Source organism: Balaenoptera musculus, chromosome 6 (genome assembly GCF_009873245.2).
Source record: "Balaenoptera musculus isolate JJ_BM4_2016_0621 chromosome 6, mBalMus1.pri.v3, whole genome shotgun sequence".
Taxonomy (NCBI): Eukaryota; Metazoa; Chordata; class Mammalia; order Artiodactyla; family Balaenopteridae; genus Balaenoptera; species Balaenoptera musculus.
In genome coordinates, this window is record NC_045790.1 from 115,043,512 (window position 1) to 115,066,469 (window position 22,958).

A 22,958-nucleotide genomic window follows, 5' to 3' on the forward strand; every position below is an offset into this window, starting at 1 on the left:
TTGCTTGATTCCCTGTCAAGCAGGTATTTTCCAATTAGAGAATTGTAGATGGAGGATGGATGGATGATAGATATAGTTGGTATAGGTAGACGACTGATAGATGACATAAATGATAGATGATAGATAACTAAATAGATGATAGATGAGTGATCGTTGATATAGATGACAGACAGGCAGAGAGATTGCTGCAGGACATTGGAAGTAACTTTCAAGAGATCCAAGCACAGTGTAAGTGAGCCCCATCTCAAGAAATCCTAACCACCTCAGAAGTTAGAAGCAGATCTGAAAGCTGCTTCCCTTTATAAAAGAACTGATTGTTGGGCTCATTGAAAAGCTACTTTTCCAAGTGCACAGACGATACAACCCAGGTCAAAAATATTGAAAATACTGAAATGAGAGACCCCCATCAGGACAAGTATGTTGAGAAGATACTGCATTGGTTTCTAGTGAATTCCCTGGAGCACAAGCTCAGATGTGCTCTCACGTTAGAACCAACACACACACTATCCAGCTTTCTGCTCATCCTGGGGAAGGCGGGGCACAGGCCCCCACTGTGGCTGCAGACAACACTCAGGGAACTGGCAGACAGGATACCAGGGCCGGCCACTGTCCGAGTCTGTGCCCGGCCTACTGAGGCCCCCGTCCCCGAGGGCCTGCACCCAGCGGTCTCGCCTTGTCCTCCTAGCTCAGCCTCTCCCCACTTCCTTCCCACAGGAAATCATCTTTATGCTTGAATCAACATTAACTTCCCGGACGCCTGCCCGAGTCTCGTGCTGAGAGAGGCAGGCACTCTTGTCAGGGGACACCTGGAGGCCCGTGTGGCCCGAGGGACGTCCCTGTAGGAGCACCTCGCGCAGGGGCCCACGCGCCGAAGCCCTTGGAACCCTCCGGGGCCTTGCTGCGTCGCAGAGGGCTCATTCGATGGCCAGCTGGGCGACGGGCTTTTGTTTCTTCCACGAGGCGTCCTGAGCACCCTCGGGGAGGCCGGGGCCCACCCACCCCCAGAGGACGGGCCGGAGGGTTGGCTGGCCACAGGTGCAGTGACCTTCTGCCCCTGAGCTGCCACCTCCTCTGATCTGCACACAGGGGACACACACTGATCTCCCAGCCCCAAGTTACTGGCTGGACACCATGGAGGCACCAGGCCCTTGGCCTTCATAAGTCAGAAGCAGGCAAACATCTCCATGGATGGTTTCCCAATGAGGCAAAGCTGAGGTGCGTGTCAGTGCAGGCGTGACCCCAGACTCAGCACCTGGCCTCCCCGACCCACCAAAGCCTCTCTCTTGGCCTTTGCTGAGGCCCACGGCACCCTGTCCTGGCACATGGCCTCCAAGTTCATCCGTGGGAGCTGCTCCTTGCCCGGCTCCTTGGGACCGTCTCCCTCAAGTCCGTGACCTCTGCGCCTTTCTTGGCCAACCAGCTCCGGACGCACCTGCACATCCTTTTACCTTAATCTCTCTGGGTCAGAGCCAATTTGCAGTCTATGTCCAATCGATGGGCCTGTATCAGGTGGCCATCCGCAGGTGACTGCTCTGCAGGGTGGCCCTGCCCAGGGCAAGTCCAGGCTTCCTGAAGCCGCCCTGCACCCCCCCCCACCAATGCTCACACGTGCACACAGCCTCACACGCAATCACAACATCACAGACATCTGTGTCATGTCACCAGAGCACCCACCCCCCGTCTTCTCAGAAGTCCTGTCTTGCCCACGACTGCCCAGTGGCCGCTGTGTGAGCCCAGGCGACACAACTGGCACCCACTGGCCCCTCCGCTGCCAGGCTGCCTGGCGGGGCCGCCTCTGAGAGCTCAGCCAGCGTGTTGCACAGGATCCTTCTGGTGAGCTGGGTGGAGACCAGATCCACCACCTCGGCTCTCTCCACACCCAGGAGGTCAGCGCGGAGGCCTGAGCCCAAACCCGGAGCTGGGTCCCCCCGCCCAGAGCCGGACAGCCCTGGGTCCCCAGCTTCCAGACTGTCCCCAGCCACACAGGCCACTCTGGATAGGGTTGGGGGCTGTGCTGACAGCCTTGGGAGCCCCCCCGGGGCATCACCTGTGCTCCCACACAAGGGGGACCCTAGCCAGCTGAGCGGTTCAGACCACCGGCCACCCATGGCCTGGTCCCTCCCAACAGAAGTGGATTCACCCAATTCGTCCCCAAGGCTTCTGCCCTGTCCGGCCACCCCCAGGCAGACCCCCGCCTCCTGGGGCCCCAGGAACAGTGGCTCAGGCGGGCCCTCCTCAGACAAGGAGGGCAGCTCTCCCGTGATGATAGGGGCGTCTTCCCCTGGGGTGCGCCACGAGCCCCCAGGACACTCGGCATCTTCCGGCGGGGAAGGGAAGTCTTCTGAGTGGGCCCTGGCAGGGTCGGCCTCACCATCTGCTGGGAGGATGGGAAGCGGAGGAGGGAGGCGGGTGTCCCAGTGGGTGGGGGACGGGAGGTCGGCGCTGCCGTAGGACAGCACCTCACGGACGGGGGACAGGATCTCAGTCAAGACGCCTCTGGCCAAGGGAGGGCAGGCTTCCTCCAGGACAGAGGGGGCTCTGCTCTCCCCACACCCAGGTGCCCGGCTCTCGGCTGTCTGGGCTGCCAGCCCACCGGGGGCCCCAGGAGGAGCCCGTGGGCTCCCCGGGACCTCAGGCTCAGATGGGGCCTGTAGGGGTTTCCCGTCAGTGGATGGACTCGGGCGGGCACCCCAGGGCCCCTCCGGGCAGCCAGCTGAGGCCAGTGGAGGCCCCGTCTCTCCTCTTTGGCCAAACTCTACCCCTTCAGAGGCCGAGGTCCCCGAAGGAAAGGAAAGGGACAAGTGTAAGTCACCAGAGGAAGAGGTTTGGGATGGGAATGTCGGGTTGGCAGCCTCTGGGGACCTCCCTTTGGCTTTTCCTGCGTTTGATCCACTAGTCGGGCTCCCACTGGTTCCAGAATCTTCCTGCCCCTCCCCTGGGCCCAAGAAGGGAGGCAGGACAAGGGGCCCCCCAGCGTGTTCCAGGTGGGATGAGCCCCCTGTGGGCAAGCAGCACCCTGGGGCTAGTCCAGCACCGGCACCAGGCTCCCTCAGGCCCTCCGGGTCCCAGACCTCGCTGGATGCCTCGGACAGCTCTGAGCCCGACCGCGGAGACGGGGTGTTGGGGAGCCCCCGTGCTGGCTCCGGGCCGCCCGCCCCAGCGCAGGAGCCCCGCAGGGAAACGGCCCCGCTGCCCTTCAGCCCCTCCCAGGTCTCCGGCCCTCCGCCCCAGTGGAACCCCCAGGAGCCTCCAGCAGAGAGCCCCCCAGACCGGCTGAGGTCTGCGCCCGGGGTGTCCCCGGCTTCCCCATCCGACAAGGAGACGGAGCTCTCGGAAAGCTGGACCAGGATGGCGGATGCTTTCTGAAACTCCTGGAGGGAAGGACACGACGGGCTGCTCCCTGAGCAGGGGGTGGGGGACCGTGCCGAAGACCCCGAAGACCCCGAGCAAGTGCTGGGACCAGACTCAGACTCGGAGCCCAGGTCCAAGGGTTCCGTGAGCTGGGCCAGGGGGCTGCCCTCGTGCTGGGCGGGGGGTGCCACCACCTTGGCTGCTGCAGCTGCTGCAGAGAGAGGAGAGTTCAGGGATCATGTCACCACCTTTTATGCTGAGGACATCCCCCCAACACTGGGAAGGGCAGGGCCCACACCTCACAGACCCTAGACCAGTGGATCAAAACCAAAAAACCCGGCAGAGGCAGAGTGTCCAAACAGTGGGGAGGCGGGGGCTGTAGGAGCAGGCTGGCTCCGACTGAGAAGCTGGTCCCCTTACGTGGGGACTGGTCCTCATGCAAGGGGCAGGGGCGTCACCTGGAGAGGCGGTCAGCTGGGCAGCTTTCTGGTGGGAGGAAGGGGCACAGGGGTCCTCCTGCCAACTGGTCTCTACCCTGCAAGCGCATCATGACGTCCTGGGGGGTCCCCAGGAGGGAGCCCCGTCTTCCAGCCTCCTCCCCAGGGCCCAGAGTCTCCGCAGGGGCCTTCAGCTACCGCAGATGCTTGAAAAACCTGCCTGCCAGCCGTCTGCCCCCAGAAGGAGGTGACCGTCAGAGGCCAGGGCTCCCTGAGTGGGACCTGTCTTCAGGGGGGCCTCAGTCCCCACTGGGTCAGGTAGCTGAGGAGTCACCATCTGAGAGACTCAGAAGCAGTGCTCCCTGGAGGGACCCCTCATACTGCCCCCACCCAGGATCTTGGGCCGATTCATCAGGTGGCATCTTTGTTTCCAAAGGGGGGGTCAGATTCGAGAGAACGTGGGCGTGGGCTGGGGTGCACGGTGGGCCTAGCCCAGCACGAGGGGCACCAGCAGGGAGTGAGGGTCTCTCGGCAAGAGGGCAGGATGTTCTGGCCAAACCGTCTCCAGGCCCCAGGGCCCCACCAGCCCTAGCAGCCCGCCAGGCCTCACACCTCTGCTCCCCTGAGCAGCTTTCCACGGTGACGGGCTCCTCCACGGGGCTGCTGGCAAAGCCCAACCCCAGTTCTGACCCAGCTCGGCTCCCGCTGCCTTCAACCACCTGCTGGAAACACTTTGGAGAAATGCCATGGTCAGGGTGTGGCCCCCTCTGCTGGACATCAGTCCGTGTCCCGTAGCTGTGGACAGAGCCCCTGTGCTCTTGTGACCACAGTAAGGAACACAGGCCGACCCCCACAGAGGGCCACGGAGACCCCCACTCATCAGACACCGCTCCTTCCAGTGAGCTCCAAAGACCCGTCAACGGACAGATCCAGCTGGAAAGGGTCAACACTTTCACCTGATGGACGAGGCGACAACACGCCCCCCCCCCACCCGAAGGCACATGGGAGGGCCCAGCAGAGCAAGGCCAGGTCCCCACCAGCCTGTGGTGAGCGCAGGGCCAAGCCTAGACTCACACTGGCTTCCCGGGGGCTGAGGGGACCCCCTGCGCTTGGTGAGTGTCGGCTCTGGCCCTGGAAGTTTGATGCTCGGCTTCCTGTAGGAGCCCGGGTCTTCTCCCCTGCTGGCTGGGGGCTGGGCTTGGTCTGGGGGTCTCCTAGGAGGCACAGAGGCTGTCAGCGCCGACAGGCGCAGAACGCAGGACGCAGAGGACACGGGGTCCCGGAATTCTGAAGCCACGGGAAAACAGCCTTAAAGTTCAAAACAGCCACAACACCTGCTTGTGTTTGGTTAGAGTGAGGACAGAAAAACACGTGGTTACCTGCTCCTAAAATTACCCTCTTGTTGGATAGTTACGGATGTGAGGACCCAGGAAAAGCTTTAGAAACATCATTTAAAATGTAGGGCCCTCTTTATGTTAGTTTTTCTGGTGTGTTCTTGGGCAGGTCTGTGGGCCGGGGGACCAGCCTGACAACAGTCCACAGCCCAGCCGGCTGTTCCGAGCAGTCGTACCCACTGGGAGCAGTAGCGCCCGGTCTGGGTGGCCTCACCCGCCCACAGCCCGCCCACAGCCCGCCCCCACTGTCTGAAAACGTTGGCCGAGGTGTGCTCGGGTGGCCCTCCTGCAGGGCCCTGTGCGCTCAGACACAGGGGCAGAGAGGCCGGGGTCGCCCCCATCACGCAGCTCGGGCCAGGCCCACCAGGACGCAGGTCTGTCTGACCCTGAGCCTGATGCTGCCGCGAGCTGCCGGGGCCCACCGAGGGGGTGGCATCTGTCCTCGGCTGCCACTGCTGCTGCCCTGCCTGGTTACCTTGGCCCATGTGGCCGTGGCTCTCCGCCAGCTGGCCTCCAGCGTCAGGCCGGCCGCTGCCCACGGGTGTGTCCTCTCCCCACGCCAGCCTCGGAGGCTGCAGGTGACCGTCCTCAGCCGAAGCTGCCCAGGGGGGTGTCCTGACCTCCTGCTCGGTGAGTAGGCTGCAAGGCAGTGCCAGGTGGTGGTAACTGCCCACCCAGGCTGCACTGCCCCCACCCCCGGGTGACCAGCCCTGACCAGAACGTTCCACAAGTGGAACAACACGTCACATCCAGGGGACAGCTGCGGCCGGAGGCCGAGCAGTCAGCACAGGGGCGAAGGAAGATGGGTCCTGGCCCCTCCCTGCCCGGCCACTTCCCAAGCAGGGCCCACACCCCCAAATGGGGCCACTGCTGGGGTGTCGAGGCGCGGGCATGTCACGGGGCGTGGTGGGAGGGAGACTCCGTCTGTGCCCCAGCACAGGGCAGGGCAGACCCCGGCCCCCTTAGGACTTCTGCGTGGAGCCCGACCGCTGGCCCGAGGGCCAGCACCGCGTGTGCCTGCTGGTCCCACCTGAGCTCTGGGCACACAGACGGGCAGCAAGAAACCACCCCGTCACAGCCTCAAGGAGGGGGCTGGGGAGCAGGGCTGCCAGGTCTCCTCATTCCTCCTGGATTTAAGGTCATGCCCCTAGGGAGGCCTGTTCTAGAACATTCCGCAGCTCTCTCAGGTGCAGCTGGGCGTTCCTTCTGTTCCCTTTCTCCCCAGGCACATGCCGCAACTGGACACCGCTCGCTGCTCTCCCCAGGGTGGCCCTGAGAGTTCCCCCTGGGATTCACACTCATGTCAGGGTGTGGACAGGGGAGTGCGGGCTGAGGGCCATCTCAGAGCCGAGAAGCCGTGTCTCGGGTCTTTGAAGGAGGAGACGGCTCAGGGGCCAGAGCTCCAGCCTCGCTGGGGTAGCACCTAGTGGGCACCTGTCAGCCCCAGTGTGTCCAGACGCAGGGCCTCACCCGGGCCCGCCTGGCCCCCCGGAGCAAGGATGCAGAGGAAGAGAAGGGGCTGTGCCCGGGCCCAGAACCAGGCCGAGGAGAACCGGAATGAGAGGCCCTGCCCCCTGCCCTCTTAAAGGCTTATCACCCTTCCCCCAACCCTCCCCGCACACACCCGGGGTCTCAGGCCGGGAGCCGAGGGCACCTGGGGGGCTGGGGAGGGGAGGGGCCCCACAAGCGCTGGTTCATGGATGCACCCTGGCCCGACCCGCTCGGAGCCCCATTGAGCTTCTCTTGAAGGAACGAAAGAATGAACTACACCCGTTCCTTGTTCCTCCGTGTCACAGGACCTCCCGGGAACATAAAGTCACCCTCTCGTGGTGGGTTCCAGGTGCTCTGAAGCCTCTCGGTAAATACACAGTTTTTCTCTCCTTTCTGACTTGCATCACTGGTGTGATGAGAAGAGCGTAGGAGGCGGGTACCCCACGACCTTGACCGCGGGTCCCCGCCCACCAACCTCGGGGCGAGCGGCCCTCCCCGCCCAGTGCTACAAACTAACTCTCGGGTACCAAGAGGGTCCAGTCAGTCCAGGGAAGCCTTTCAGAGATTCCTGGGGTGGGCGATCAATAGCAACGTGAATTGTAGATCAATGCATGGAAGCACTCTCAGAGGGCGGCAGAGTGCAGCTCGGGCCGGGGGCTGACTGGGCGGTGACCCCCTTTCTTGGGGGAGGCATGAAAACGGACCCCCCGTGTTGGAAGGGGGTCGCTGGACAGCAGTGGCGCCTCCAAGGGCTAGTGTGGTCCCTGAAAAGGCCACTCTTGGGGGACGAGCCCCTTTCCAGGATGGAGGCTGCCTTCTGTGTCCTCAACCCCAGGTTGTCGCTTCGGGTGGGCAGTGCTCAGATTAGAGTCTGGCAGGCGGCCAGCCCTGGGGGACTTCGAAGCTTGCTAGGAGGAAAAAGGGCCTCCCGGGGCCATTTTAATTAAGATGGAAGGGAAGGAGGTGGTGCCACTACGGGGTCATCAGGAAACTCTTGATGGCAAAAGCAGCTCTGCTTCCGCCCACACCAGGACCCCCGGCCCCTGCCCCAGATGACCGAGCCTGGGCCGGGCCCCTCTCATCTGCCAGGAGAGGCTCTTCTGCTGCAAACCGGGGCCAGTAGCCCCGAGGCCAGGCCTGCGGGAGAAGGCCAAGCCGTCCCGGCCGGGAGAGCAGCCCACGCCGGTCTCGAAGGGGCGTGTCCAGCAGCTGGGTGGCCACACATGCACCACCCTCTGTCCTCCAGCTAGGCCGGTCTATCTGCTCTGTCTCACTGTGCCCTACAGCAGCCCGGGGATGGTGGCACCCCTGTCCCCATTCAGCAGATGAGGAAACGGGCTCAGAGAGGGGAGGACACACCTGGGCCAGTGGCACAGCTGGGACTGTGCCAGAATCTGCCTGTGCTCCTCCCACTGGGTCAGGGCCGCTCTGGCCTCTGCCCACAGCCCTGAGGGCCGGCCAGCAGAGCCAGGGCCCCCCGGTGCCCCCAGTGCCCCTGCCCCTCCTCCCCTTGGCAGGGCCAGGTGCGCAGGGCCCAGCGGCCGTGACACAGTGGCCACGCAGCACAGGAAAGGCTTTTAATGGCGAGCACCAGGACCAGGGCTGCCCCCGACCACTCACTGCGGGACTTGCGGGTTCTCGGGGCTCCTCCGGGGGCGGTGGCTGCCAGGGCTGCCAGGCCTGTGCGGTGTCGGGGGGCGCGGGGGGCGCGAGGAGGCCTGGGCGGGCCCCTCCGGCTGCTGGCTTGTCCCAGGGCCCTCCTCCCGAGCGGCCTTGACTTCGGGGCTGGAACTCTATGAGAAACAGCACAGAGCGAGCTGGCCCATCTCCTCTTAGGAAAAGCGGGAGGCAGGCTTCACGGGCAGCAGGCGGGGCAGGGCGGCCGGGGGCACGGTTGTCAGCGCACTTCCGAGAGTGGGCACCAGGCTGGAACAGGGGGTCCTTGACTCGCAGGAGCCCCACACCCTGTTGCTAACGGTCCCCGTCAGGTGCAGACACGAGGCCCAGAGCTGGGGGGTCCTTGCCTGCGGACGCCCAGGTCCCTGAGCTGGAGCCGGAAGCGGGGCTGTGGAATCCGGCAGCCCTGGGGCCCCCTCCTGCAGGCTGTCCTGGGGCAGGCAGCACCCCGATTTGGCAGTCATCCGTGCAAGTTAACAGCGCAACTGCTAACCTACCCCAGCTGCTTCACAGAACCCAGCCCACTCCACCCTCCCCCGCCAGGTGAGACCGTCGGCATCCCTAACTTACAGGACAGATGCTCAGCCTGGGGACAGGCACCCGACCTGCGTCCACACAGCCTCCTTCACGCGACAGCGGCAGGAATGGGCAGCAGGAGCCAGGACGCCCTTGCTGCTCAGGGCTCCCAAGGGGCTGGCCTCTCCGAGGGGCCCAGGCCATGCTCTTTCCTGCCTCGGCCCCCTACCAGTCTGCACGGCCCCCTCCTCCACCACTGCCCCCAGGTGCTGAGTAAAGCCCTGGCCCCGCCCCCGCTCCAGCCTCACCACCCCCCTTCCCCCCGGGCCCCCCCACCTCCGGGCCTGGAGCACCTTCCAACCACTGGGGGTCTGGTTCCTCCTCCAGGGCCCGGCCAGGGCCGCCTAGTTCAGGAAACCCGCTTTGCCGCCCCTCCCGCCCTCCCCCTGACCCCTCCAGAGTCCCTTTCCACTCTGGGTCGCGGATGTTTTTACAAGGGACTCGCACATTCCCACAAAGCAGCCGGGTGACAAGCGTTTCCTGGCCAGGGGCCGAGCCCCCAGGCCAGGTGAGAGCACCCACCTGAGGCAGCCTGCTCGGGGCCTGAAGCTCCTGCCGCAAGAGGGCCGTGGACCTCTGCAAGGAGGGGACGTCCTTCTGATGCTGCAGGAGAAGCTTCTTCTCTTGGCGGGAGAACAGCTGGATGTTCCGCAGGTACCGGATCTCCCTCTGAACCCACCGGAGGAGAAAACGGCAGCATGACCCCCCGGCCCGGCACATGCTGGACGGGGAGGAGTGTCGGGGGGAAAGCCGGGCTCTGGCGCTGTGCGGGGACCCTCCCTGTGCCTCTCCAGATGCCCCTGCCCTTCTCACCCTGCTCAGCCAGGAGGCCCCACGCACTTTGGCCCTCTCTTGGGTTTGGCCAACAGGAGACTCCGGCAGGAGGGAAGGCAGGTGTTCCCCGGGCGCCCCCAAGCGAGGCTGGCACAGGCTGGCTGCACCCCTGCCCTAACCCCTACAGCCCTCCCTCGCCAGGTGCTGGGCTCTGTCCCTTTGCTAAACCGTCCCTGACTCGCCCCTGCTGTGTCTCTGACAGCACACTCCTCGGCAGAACCTCCCTGCCAGGAGCACGCCCCCCGTGGGAGGTGACAGCCGTCACAGGTCACAGGAGGAAACTGAGGCTCAGCAGGGCTGGGTCCCTCGCCCCAGTGGCCAGGGGCCCAGACCGAGTCCACCAGTGTCTCCTCCTGCAACACAGGACCCCAGGGTCACCACCTCATTTGATAACTGGACCCCTTCTGAGCCCCTTTGCAGTTCCCTGCCCTCCTCCCATTGCCCCCTCTGCCTGGAAGGCCCCACGCCTACCACCCCACCTCCCCTGTCCACACAGGCCATCTAGGATGGAGGTCAAGTCCACCACCACCCCTCACTTCCCAGCTGAGGGTCCCCAAGCAAGGCCAGCCCCAGCCCCAGTTTCTTCATCTGTATAAAGACCATGACCACCAGCCTCCACCCCAAGGAGTGTCAGGAAACCAAAAGTAAAGGACACCAGTGCAGTGGCCCCTGACCCCATTTTCCAGTTGAGGAAACCGGGCTCAGAGCAGCTGGGAATCCCCTCTGAGGTCAGGCACACGCAGCCGGGTCAGTGCTGGCTGTGCCAGACCCTCCCGCAGCCCCACGAAACACACACTGCTGCAGATTTCCCATAATGAGGCTTGGAGAGGCCCAGCCGCTGTGCTCACGTTCCCAGCCCCAGTAGGGCAGCGGGACCCCCCTCGGTGTTGGCCCGGGTGGATCCAGCCCTTACCAGCTCCCGCTCAAGGTTGCCGAGGGCCTGGTGCTGCTTCTCCGCCGAGGCCATCAGCGCTGCATAGCTGCCGGTGCTATTCAGATACCTGGGAGAGGAGATGGACTGACTGCTGACCTTGGGTCCAGCAAGCAGGTGTGAAAACCGCAGGCCTGGCGAGGTCTGGCGGTCCAGGTGGACCTGGCATGCCCTCTTCCCACAGCAGGGCACTGGGAGGAAGCGGCCGTGCGTGGGCAGGTGGGGAGCCCCGGGTGGTCTGAGGGCCCCAGCCCAGGCTGTCAGTCTTCCCACCCCTCACGACCACCTTTGGGCCTGAGAGAGGAAGGGAGGGCAGTGCCTCCCACCCTGGTGCCCCCGCCCAGCCAGAGGATGGGGATGGAGGGGGCAGCCATCATGGAATAGAAGACCCACAGCCCGGCATGACCGTAAACTGCCGGTGATCTTAACCGGAAGGACCTATTCGGAGACCAACACGGGAATATCAAGAAGCTTTAAGAAATGCTTTCTCATTGACAACAATTCCACTTCCAGGAATCTACCTTAAGGAAATCGCCTCTGGGATGTTCACATCTCACGACACAAAGTTGGAGACACCCCCGGAGGTCCAGCTTATAGGGGCCGGCTAGGGCGATTGTGTTACCTCTACGAAAACTCAAGTTACAAACAATATGTGCGTCTATTCCCAATGCTGTTTAACTAGACATGTGTGCATTTGCATCAACAAGAGCTGTCAAGACAGACTGGAAAATGAGCAGAGATTATTTCAGAGAGGTGGGACTATGGGTGGTTTTACTGTCTCTGTATTTACTTTTCGGTACTTGCCGTCTTGTCTAACTTTCTGGAAACGCCCATCACCGTACGCAGCAGCCCTTTGCCCCAGTACCGCGGCGAGGAGGACCGCGGGCGGGGCCGGCGCGGCGCGCATGCGCTCACCCTCGCCGATGCTCCAGCCAGGCCAGCTCGGCGCGCGTCTTCTCTTCGAGCGCCTTCTCGCGCAGGCGCAGCAGCGCGGCCTGGTGCTGCGCGCGCAGCTCTTCTTCCCGCAGGCGTTGCTCCAGCATCTGGAGCGTGAAGTGGCTGAACTGTGCGGGCGCCGGGCCCTGAGGCCTCGTCTGGCTCCACTACGGTGGGGCAGACGACCGGCCGCGTCACCACCTCTGAGCTTCCAGGCCGCTTGGAGACCAGTCTCACCGAGTGGGAGCAGCACGCAGCCCAGGGAGGAGGCTGCCGCCTCCAGGGAGCCTTCCCGGACTGGCTGCCTCATTCTTCCCCATGTCGCGCCCCCCTTCCCGGGGCAGGGTACCACCCCGCCTCCCGACTGTTGGCTCCCGAAGGCAGGGCGGGGTTCTCATCGTCTTGGCCCCGCGCCCAAGTCAGGCCCTTGTTTGTGCTCTAGAAGGGTCAGGAAAGGCTGGGCCACCCTCCCTGAAATGTGCAACCAGCACTGCCCTGGCCAGCCCAGCCCGAAACACCTGTTGAAATGCCTGCCCGTCACCTGCCACCGCAGGCGTGAGGAAGGGGCTTGAGCAGATATCAGTTGGAAGGGTGGGTGGTACCCACGGCAGGGAGAGCCCCCCTCAGCCCAGGACCTGCAGTGGAGGCCCCTGGGTGCAGGCTCTAGGAGAGGTGGGCCTCAACGCCTGATGGCCCCAGGCACTTGAGGGAGGATTGGGTCTGATACCCAGTGCCAGTGCCACGACTGGGTCCCACTTGCGTGCCCCTCCCCCAGGGACCTCTCCTGTACCTGGAGGATGGGGTTGTCCCAAGGGTGGAGCCTGGCCAGGGGCAGCCGGGAGGGGCTCTGGTCTGGTTTCCGTTCCTGCACAGGCTCTGAGGACAGAAAGCAGGCGTGGTCGGGTCACGTAGGGGCTCCAGGGGCCTTTTTTTACAAGAGGACCTCACAGAGCTGGGATGTCTGGGCTGCCTAATGCCCACCCTCCACACACACATAACCTTCACGCCAAATCTTCAAGAGGCCATGAAACAGAGCAGGACCCTATGGTCCTTCCCCGCCATGTCCTTGGCCTGCCTTTTGTCTGTAGAAAAATTTTGTCAAAGAATAAATTTAATCAGAGAAGTGAGAAAATGTGGAAGCAAAGGAAAGTAGTCAAACAGGACAAAATAATAATAGTTTAGTCATTAAGCAAAGTTGAGGACCTTTAGTTCCTCCTCAAGGGCTATAGATCATATTCTGAGCCGTATCCTGTGAGCTGTCTTATAGATACAGAAACCCCCGCTGGGTGGAAGAAGTTAACTACATGATGACCAGGCCGTAGCCGGGACATAAGCTGCCGCAATTCTGAGAACTGGCCTCAAGGAAATGGGAACAAACCGACCCTGGAACTGAGGATTAACTGTACCTAAAACAATCAAGGGCTTCCCTGGTGGCGCAGTGGTTGAGAATCTGCCTGCCAATGCAGGGGATACGGGTTTGAGCCCTGGTGTGGGAGGATCCCACATGCCACGGAGCAGCTGGGCCCGTGCACCACAACTACTGAGCCTGCGCTCTAGAGCCCGTGCTCCACAACAAGAGAAGCCACTGCAGTGAGAGGCCCGTGCGCCGCAGCGAAGAGTGGCCCCTGCTTGCCGCAACTAAGAGAGGGCCCGTGCTGAGCAACGAGGACCCAACGCAGCCAAAAAAAAAAAAAAAAAAAAGAAGCAATCAAGATGATGCTGATGAGACCACCACGTGACTAATTTCAAGCTGATCATTGGAGCTGACCGTGCTGCTCTGCACGTAGCCCCCTCCCTCCGCCTACCCCTGAAGCTCCCCTTTATAAGCTCTTGCCCTTTGGGATTTCCCTGGCGGTCTAGTGGTTAAGACTCTGCACTCCTACTGCAGGGGGAACGGGGTTCAATCCTGGTCTGGGTAAGATCCACATGCCATGCAGTGTGGCCAAAAAAAAAAAAAAAAGCTCTTGCCCCTTGATAGGCAATGGGGAGTTGGCCTTTGGACATGAGTCTGCCTTCTCCCCCCAGTTGCTGGCCTTCGGGATGAAACAGCCTTTCCTTTCTACCAACACTTGTCTCTCGAGTATTGTCTTTTGAGGGGTGAGCAGTATGAGCCTGGACTCGGTAACAAAAGAATTTGTCTCCAGCAGACCAGCACTCCCTGAAGTGTCAAAGGAGGTCCTTCAGGCAGAAGGAAAATGATGCCAGAGGTGGAAGTCTGGGTGACCGCAAGGAATGAAGAGCACCAGAAATGGAAAAAATACATATATATATATATATATATATATATATATATATATATATATATACACACACACATATACACATACATACACATATGCATATGCATACGTGTGTGTATATATACATATAGATAAATATACTGATATATAAATTTTAAAAGATTGTTGAGTGTTTAAAACAATAACAATGTATTGTGCAATTATAAAATAAAGTAAAATGCATGACCACAATAGCCTAGAGTCCAGAAAAAAAGAAATGGAGGGCTGTAAGGGCCTCCTACACTAGGTGAGCCAGTGGAATGTCACGTGAAGGTAGACCACAGGTACCACTGTAAATCCTAATGCAACCACTAAGGTAAGTTATAGCTCATAAGCCATCAGCAGAGAGAAAATGGAATTATAAAAACAAACGAAAAAAAACTTGTTTAATCCAAAAAAAAGGAAGGAGAGGGGAAAGAAAAAGAAGGACAGTTGAGACAAAAGAAAATAGCAAGATGATAGACTCAGAGCCTAACAATACTGATAATTCTGTTAAACTGAAATAGCTAAGCATTCCGGTTTAAAGGCGGAGATTGCCGGATTGGATAAGACAAAGGGCAAGATGCAACTAGGTGCTGCCTCCAAGAAACACGCCTGAGATACAGAACCCCACCTCAGTGAAAAGTGGAAGGATGGAAAGGATCGACCAGCCAGCGCTAGTTATGGGGAAGATGGGGAGGCTAGATCAGTAGCAGACACAGCGGGCTGCAGAGCAGAGCGGGTCACTGGGGACAGACAGGGTTACTCCATAAGGAGAGAATTTTAAAGGAATCAGTCCACCAAGAGCGCAGGGCAATCCTAAATGTTGATGTGCCTAATACCGGAGTTTCTTTTCGAGAGCACGTGGAACATCCGCCAAGATAGACCCACATCTCAACATATTTACGCTCATACGACCACGAGGAAATTAAACTGGAAGTCAATCGCAGGAGCAAAGCCTCACGGGGAAGTGACGTGCCCGGCTGGGGGTGCGCTCACACCGTCTGCCCCCACCGGCTCAGCCAGGGCTCAAACTCCCAGAGGTTTTGCTGCGCTGTCCCTACAACCTGCATATAAGGGGCCCCTATTTGCCAACACACAATGCAGTAAGGGGAGCTGAGCCGGATATTCATGGGGCCAGCACTTGAGAGGCCTCAAGGAAAACCTCTCAGAGGGATGGAGGTGGGCGTATCGGCAAACCTGGGAAGAGTGTGGGGTTGCCTGTTCCCCAAGGGGCAGAGACAGGCTGTAACCAGGACCTGGGGGAGATGGTGACGGCCACCCTGCAGGTCTGTCCCAGAGCCGGGCCGGAGGAGCTGAGACCCCCTCTGTCCCAGAGCAGGGCAGACGACCCACCCGCACTCTTCCTTACTCGGCGACAGCCCCACTGTTGGGCTGTTTCACTGCGTGTCTAACTGAAAGCTTTCTTGCTGTCATCCAGGCTCACTGCCCCCAGGTTTGGGTGGGTGGGGATGGTGGGCCGTGCTTGCCCTTACGAGCAGGAGGCAGTGCTGCCCGATGGTCAACCACACGGTTCTGGCATCAGACACACTTAGTTTCAAACCCCAGGTCCACGCTCCCCACGTGGCCGTGGGCAGGTCGCCCCATCGGCGGGCCTCTCTGTTGGGACATGGCAGGGGTGGGGGTTGGGTGGCAGGTGCCCAGCAGAGGGAGCACGGCCAGGCCTGGAGCACCACCTGGGGGATGGGACGCAGGGGGGTGCAGTGCGGCTTCATGGACACCTGGGAAGGAAACCACAGCTCTGCATTCCGCTGCTGCGGCCACAGTTACTCAGCAGGTGGGATGCTGGAAACAGGCAGAAGGGGAAGGAAGAAAGGGAAACGGGGCCAGGTGTGCGCACACAGACACACACGTGCACACACAGACACACACGTGCACAAGCATGCGCATGCTGCCTGGGGTTTGGTTGCTCTCCTGGGAAGGCCTCCCTAAATGTACTGTGAGTACATCCCATGAACAGTCCCTGGACCAATGACCCAGAGAAGAAAGAGTCACTTCCCAGAAGGGTCGTCACATGCAGCTAGATCACACACATCCTGTCCTCGCCGGGGCTGGGTACCATCTTCCCCTTCGCAGGGCGCTGCTGGGCCAGGGGGCTGGGCAGAGGCAGGCTCGGAGATGCGGCCCCTTCCCTTCTGGGGAAGATCCCCCCGGAACCCTCACACCTCAGCTCCTGAGCTCAATGGAGAGCCCGAAGCTCAGGGGCCCACAAGCCCGGGACGTGGGCAGGTGGGAGGCCCAGGCTGTCATCTGTCACCCCAGCCAGGGGTCCCCAGGACACTAGTGGATAAAAAGTCCTGTTTCTGCTGTAAAATGGGCGTCCTCTTCAGCCTCTCCTCCAGCCTCTGCGGGCAGCTGTGCTCTGCCCTCCTCGGCACGCCCTCCCCAGCCTGAGCCGTGCTCGCCGCCAGCCTTCCACAGGCTTGGCAGGGAGCGGGGCCAGCCTGTGGCAGCCCCGGCAGGGTCGGCCAGCTGACTTGCAGCCCACCTCTCAAGAGCAGCTCCCCAGGGCCTCCTGCGTCTCCCAGACCTCCAGCTCCGCCTGCTGCCCCACAAGGGCCAGCGCCGGCGCCGGCGCCGGCTTCCACTCATCTAGCTGCGGGGAGGGCCCAGCCTCAGGCTCCCCGGGCCCCCCACCTGCTGCCCCCCGCGGCTCCCTGGCAAGTCCTCAGCTCAGAGAGCAGGCGGTGCCACCTCCAAGGACAGGAGCCTTTTCGGAGGGTCCCCCCGAAGGACCCCTCCATCCAGCCCACCACCTTGCTCCCCTGCCTGCAGCCTCCCCCCTCGGCTGGGCCAGTCCCAGGGCTTTCTCCCTCTCCAGGCTCTCCTCCCTCCAATTTCTACAGTTCCCTGCCTGGGGCCTCTGCCGCTCAGCCAACGCCCAAACAGAAGGGGCCTAAAGGTGACACACCTTCAGGGACTCCAGAAAGCTCAGGGACTTCTGCCGGACGTCGGACAGCAGACCTGCAGAAACCACGAAAAGGGGCGGCTGAGCGGCCTGCCCTCGCTCAGCCTCAGCGCTGGGCCTGCAGGGAAACACGCTGGGGAGGGTCCCTTCCCTGCACCTCCAGGGAGGGTGGGCAGGCCTGCAGCCTGCGAGGGAGGGAGACAGAGGCTGCTGCGTCGCCCCACCCTCCCAGGTGCGGAGGGGCTCGCCCTGCCTGACCCTTGGCCACACTCCTCTGGGAGCAGGGACCCCAGTCTGCAGACACGTGACCAGGGCCAAGAACACAGGCTTCGCTGCCAGACAGGCCTCAGCTCAACACGCATCCGCTGGGTGACCTGGAACAAAGCGCTAGCCCATCAGAGCCTCCACGGGGACATCCCTGTAGTGAGGTGATCTAACACCCGCTCAGCAGGGGTAGCCCTTACGGTTGCCCTAATTACGATCACAGCCCAGCGGGTACGCGGTGACACAGGCGGAGGGTCACAGCCCAAGGCCTCCCTGGGATCTCTGGGACTGTCCAGAGTGCGGGCACAGAAACCTCAGGCTCCCCAGGGGCGGCCGAGGGCGTCTGTTCCCCTTTGGTGGCTCCGAGGACCCATCCTGGCCCTGCGGAGGCTGCCTAGGTCAAGGCGGGGGTGGGGGGTGACTCTATAGTCAGAGGGTGGGGCGGCCGGCGGGCTCCTTCCTTGCCCCGCCCTCCATCTTCTCTGCCGACCCCAGTGACAGCCGTCGGAGGAGGGCACGCAGGACGGCCACTCCCTCCTGGTGGCTCTTGGACAAGCTCCTGGGTCGTCACTGGCCAGTGTGCCGAGAGGGTAACTTCCTCCCGACTGTGCCCTCCTTCCCAGAACAGAGTGGCTCAGCTCTCCACGCTAGAGCGGCCGAAGAGATGTGAACGACAGCTACACCTGCTCCTGGGCGTTTCCACGGCCGCTGAGGAAACTCTGAAGCACCGAGCTGGGGGGGGGGGGGCGGGGAGCAGGGGCTCTGGCCCCCTAACGTGCTGAGCACTCGGCGTGACGCTTGGCGTGCTCTCTCCTGCTCCCAGCTGACTGGCCACGTCGGGAAATGAAGACACTTTGCAGAATTCCTTTAAGGTGTCTGTTCTGAGCTGCAGTTCCCTCGAGAAGGGAAAACTCCTCCCTTGCTTTTGTCTGTGGCCCTTGAGAGAGGGTGAAGCCGGAGAAGGTGCCCGGTCCCCCACCGAGTTCCCACTGACCCTCCTCCAGGGCCCCAGGAGCTTCAGAGACCCGAGGCCCCCAGCGCTTCAGCCCACAAAGGGGAGTTTGTGGTCATCTGTGGCCAGGCTGGCACCCCCGACAGGTCACCAGGGAGACACGGGCTGCGTGTCCCTGAGCTCTGAGCTGTGACCCAGGAGAAAGCAAGCCATCCCCGGGGTGGGCGCGGCCCTGGCTGGCCAAGCAGCTGGCAGTCACCCTGCTGAGCAGAGGATGGCACCGGCCTTGCTCCCCAACTCCTGACGACAATCGGGGAGGAGCCCCAAGAATCCAGCACGACCTGCCCCCCAAGAGCGTCTGGTGGCCGTGAGGGTTAACACACACTCAACACGTGGCGATGAGGATGAGGACGAGGACAGGCGTGTTCTCGGTTATAGGGCTGTGGTCGGGGACCCACGGCCTCAAACCAGAACGAAGCCGACGGGGCCCCGCCTGGGTGTGAGGCCGCCGTGTCTGAGGGCCGGAGCCTCCCTGTCCGACCACAGCCGGCAGCTGCCCGCGCTGCTTACATTTAAACTCAAAGGAAACAAAAATGTAAAATTCCACCTTCAGTGGTACTGGCCACGTCCCAGTGGCTTCACAGCCACATCCCAGTGGCTTCACAGCCACACGTGGCTGGTGGGCACCATGTCGGAGAGCCCAGAATTGAGACCATTTCTCTCATCGGAGAAAGTTCTATGGGACACACTGCCGCCCGTGGTGAAAGCCGGAGCCTGGCCGACTCATCTGGGCTCGAATCCCTGCTCTGCCGTTTGCTGGCGGGTGGTGATGGGTGCTTCTCCGAGCGCTGGGTTCCTCCTCCGTGAATGTGGGCATGAGGACGGGACCTGCCCCGAGGTAGTGCGAGACCAATGAGACGTCGTGTGTGACACGCAGCGCCGGGCCCAGGGGCCCTCAGGAGGTCATTCATGCTTTCAGCAAATATTCCCCAAGTACTCCCGGCCTGGCAGGCACTGTGCCAGGAGCCGGAGCTGCCACGAAAGCCAGACTCTCAAGTTCCTGTGGGCCACAGAGACAGAGGCACAAACACGAGTCTCACTCCCACCAGGCACGCCGAGCAGCAGCACCTGACCCAGCCCAAGTGCTATCTGGGAGGCTTCCTGGAGGAGGCGTCTGGCGGGAGCGCTGCGCAGGCACCCTGGCCTGTGCTCACTGCTTGGCTGTCCGGGCTCCTGAGATCCTGCTCTCAGCCACTCCAGGCAGGAGCAGCTCAGATTTCAGATAATTCTTTGGGGCTGCCTGCAGCCTCAGGATAAAGAACCGCTGTCAGAGAATTTCAGTCCACAAATGCACTGAGAGGGGAGCTGCCCAGCGCTGTCCAGAGGACAGCGTGAGGGCAGCTGGGGCTCCGCCCCTTCACGCGGGAGGGACTGAGAGCTGAGAGCCCGTTGTCCAGCTACCTCCCCGCCTCCCTGCAGGCAGAACTGGGAGAGCAGCTGTTTTTTCTGGAAGATCGGGCCCTGGGCCTTCTGGGGGTCATGGGGGGATGGGGCCTGGCCGACAGCTCCACCCACACAGACCTCAGAGGCTCCTGGAGGACGTCCTCGTCCTCGTGGGAGGCGGCAGGGTGGGGAGGGAGCGCTCTGCCCTGTCTCTTTTCCCTGGAGGGCACAGCGAGGGGGGGGGGTGGACCCCCTGGTGGCCAGCCGGGCACCCTCCCACCAGGCCGCTCCTTTCTCAGGAGGGCTATGGCCCAGCCCCTTGCCCGGACAAGAGGTACCCCTGGGGAAAGGGCAGCTCTGCACAAAGGGGCTGCTGACCTCAGTTTTCGTTTGCCCTTGCCCTGGTACCCAGGCTACCACTCGAGGGGGTGAATCGTGGGAAAGCTTGCACCTTCCCCACCCATGATGTGTGGTCCACCATCCAGGGGTTTTGTCCTTTCAACCAGCAACTGACGGTTTTCCCCTTAGGGATGCTGAGAGGATGCCCTTCTCTGCCCTCACCATGGCATCCAGGCGGGGCTGCCTGTCCCCCAAGGCGCTGTACCACCTCCCTGCCGCCACACTGGGCATCGCCTGCCCACCCTGTGTGGGTGGACACAAGCGTACAGGGCGCACGTGGGCTGTGCGTCCCGGGAGAACGGAGTGAGCTGGCGCTGGGGACCAGGAGTGAAAGCTAAGGGCACTGCAGTGCTCGGCCCACCTGCTTTCTGTCTTAACTCCCTGAGTCCCTGTGTTACGCCATTTTACAGACAGGGCGGAGCTGATGGTCCAGAGGGGCCAGGGTTGCCCGAGCTCTCCCAGCTTTCTGGAATAGACGGCGGTGCCCAGTTTCCCGGTTCCAGCTCAGCCAGAAGGATGGAGAGGGGTGGATAGAGAGCTGGCATCTGAGCCCAAGCCCTGGTCCCAGCCCGTCCCTGGGCGCCCCAGGCAGCTCACTGCTCCTCACTGGGCCGCACCTCCTGGACGAGGAGGGGCTGGAAATGTCTACCCTCCTCTGGGTAGATTCTCCCCCTGGGCACTTATTGGCCAGGACCTGACGTGCTATGTGTTGTCACGTGTGTGTCTTCTGACCACCTGCCCCACCCTCCCCAAAAGGCAGGCACCTTGAGGGCAGGGCCTGGTGCCCGGTCAGTGCCAGGCTCAGCAGGTGCTCAGCGAGCTTGTTCTGAGTGAGCGCCGGGAGGATGAACCAAGGAACCAGGGGGCTCCCCAACAGCTCCTCCCCAGGCTGGGAGAGTCTCCCAGAGCGACGGGCAGGGGATGCGGTGGCACAGAGCCTCCTGCCTCAGAGGGCTCGGGGCCCCTTCTACACACACTCATACACACGCGCGCGCACACACACGCACGTGCACGTGTCCAACAGCACACGTATGCCCCACCCCGGTGGGCTTGAGGAAGCCTGGTCTGCAGGAGGGTTTTGGCAGCCCCTTGAGGGCTTTGGCCCCAGCCCCTCGCCCTGCCTGGCCTGAGGGCCCTCTGTCTTCCAGGGAGGGGCAGGTGTCCGTCAGGGAGGTCGCTGCCGGGCAGCCCCTTGGGAAGCTGCTCGTCCTCGAGGGGTCTGCCACACCCCGTGCTGCGACCCAGGTATGTGGGACGCCAGAGCCCAGGGCTGAAATTCCTCCCTCCCCTCCCGTCCCCTCGCCCAGACACCAGGGGGAAACCCGGGGCTTCTAACTGCCCCCGGGCCTTTCGCAGGCCACTGACCCCACACGCCTCACTGCCCCCCTTGTGAGATGGGCGACTCCAGCCGGCCCCATACGGAGGTGCAGGTTTTATCTGGGGCTGCTCCCGAGCGGGGCAGGGGGTGGGGCTTTGTTCCGAACGCACCTGCAGTGCCCGATTCTCCTACAGACAGGCGTGAGCACGTTTTATTCCCGCTCTTAAAACTTTTGAAGAAAACCAACTGAAAAATGAGGCTTAAACAGCAAATCACATCCCAGGCCTTTCAGAGTAGTGCTCGGTCCCCAGCGCCGTGCCAGGGCCCTCCAGCTGCCCCCGCCCTGAGCCCCCACTGGACAGGGCATCCCACAGTCCAGCCCACGCCCCACTCCGCACACGCTGGGGCTTAGGCCCAGCCTGCTGCCACGAAGAAGGCCCGAACCCAGGAGGGCACCAGGCAGGAGCACCGCCCCCCCCGGCCCTGGCTGTGCACCAGCCCTGGGGCCCTGGGCCAGCCTCCTCAGCTGTAACGGGGGAGAAACCCTTCGGCTCAAAAGCGAAGGCAGAAGGCTGGGCCCCGGGAGCAGAGCTGTTGATGAAACAAGCCATTGACTCTCGAGGGAGCAAACAGTCACAACAGAAGCATGGCAAGAGCACATAGCAAGCGGCTGGGCCCTGAAAGCCTCCAAAAAACTTTAATACTGATGCGTGGGTGCTATCCACATAGAAAAGCATCTTTCTACACCCGCAGAACCGTGCCGAGCGTCAGGCAGTGGAGGGGGTCCCCAGCGGACCTCCCTGGCCACCTGACCAGCCAGCCCAGGGCCTGTCCACAGGCTCGCCCTTACCACAGCTCCGGAGGGTCCAGGGCGCGACCAAGCCCGCCCGTCCGGCCGACCGCATCTCTTCCAGCCGCAGGGAGCCGCAGCGGGGGTCTGGCGTGGCTGGCGCCCCGAGTGAGCTGGGGACACACAAACACCTGTGTGAGCAGCGAACACCCTCGAGGCAGGAGACAGCTGAGGGCTGGGGGGCGCGGGGTGGTAATCTGGGCTCCTGCAGACCCAGTGTCCAGGGAGACCCAAGGGCCAAAGGCGGGATGGACCCGGGACCAGAGGGCCAGGAGGGCAGTGGCGAGCAGGCGGGGCCTGTAGATGCCCACACCCTCAGGATCTCCCAGCTCGGCAGGGCCTGGTCTGTGAGCGGCGACTCAGGGCTCTGTACTCGGACCCGGGGGGACCAGCGCCCAGCAGGAGCGCTCGGCGTCCACGGTCACCATCGGTGCTGGGGCCAGCATCAGAGCGCCCTTTGCCCAAAAGCCCTCGCCTGCCTGGGGTCTGCTCCTGCAAAGCGGCTGCTCTGGCAGTGACGGGCATGGGGCATGTCCTCTGTCTCTGCCCCCTCGGCCATCTGCTAAGGAGGACCGTCCGCCAGGCCCGGAGTGGAGCAGGGCCCACATCTTAGCTCTCAGCCTCAGCACCACCTTCTCGTGCCGGCAGTGCCGCCCTGTCCACAGAGGGGCCTGAGCCGGCCGGATGACCAAGGAGGCCGGGGTCAAACGGGTCCAGTCAGACTCAGAGACCTGCCCTCCATCAGGGCGAGCTCAGCCTCACCCGGGGCTGCCCAGCACGTCCGCCACAGGAGAAGGAGGAAGGCGTGGCCTTGGGCCCCCCGAGAGGGCAGCAGCCCAGGTGGGGTGGGAGAGCCGCCGGGCACAGGTGGGCTGCAGCTGCCCGGATTAGGGGCTCGGGGCACAGATGAGTGTGCAG

The 22,958-nt window shown here is 62.4% G+C and overlaps 1 protein-coding gene across 1 annotated transcript in view; it reads right to left on the minus strand.

Moving 5' to 3' along the window:
• Positions 1–1,685: 1,685 nt before the first annotated feature.
• The window catches only part of CCDC187 (coiled-coil domain containing 187), a 54,089-nt gene continuing 32,816 nt past the window's right edge, over positions 1,686–22,958 (minus strand). Inside the window, exons 13-26 of the mRNA XM_036854200.1 lie at positions 22,041–22,153; positions 16,818–16,870; positions 16,437–16,502; positions 15,966–16,041; positions 12,418–12,503; positions 11,607–11,734; positions 10,674–10,761; positions 9,449–9,595; positions 8,294–8,466; positions 5,658–5,821; positions 4,863–5,002; positions 4,401–4,519; positions 3,810–3,886; positions 1,686–3,553 (exon numbers count right to left, since the gene is read on the minus strand). Of these exons, the coding sequence (XP_036710095.1) occupies positions 1,686–3,553; positions 3,810–3,886; positions 4,401–4,519; positions 4,863–5,002; positions 5,658–5,821; positions 8,294–8,466; positions 9,449–9,595; positions 10,674–10,761; positions 11,607–11,734; positions 12,418–12,503; positions 15,966–16,041; positions 16,437–16,502; positions 16,818–16,870; positions 22,041–22,153 (3,298 nt within the window). The remainder of the gene's footprint in view (positions 3,554–3,809; positions 3,887–4,400; positions 4,520–4,862; positions 5,003–5,657; positions 5,822–8,293; positions 8,467–9,448; positions 9,596–10,673; positions 10,762–11,606; positions 11,735–12,417; positions 12,504–15,965; positions 16,042–16,436; positions 16,503–16,817; positions 16,871–22,040; positions 22,154–22,958) is intronic.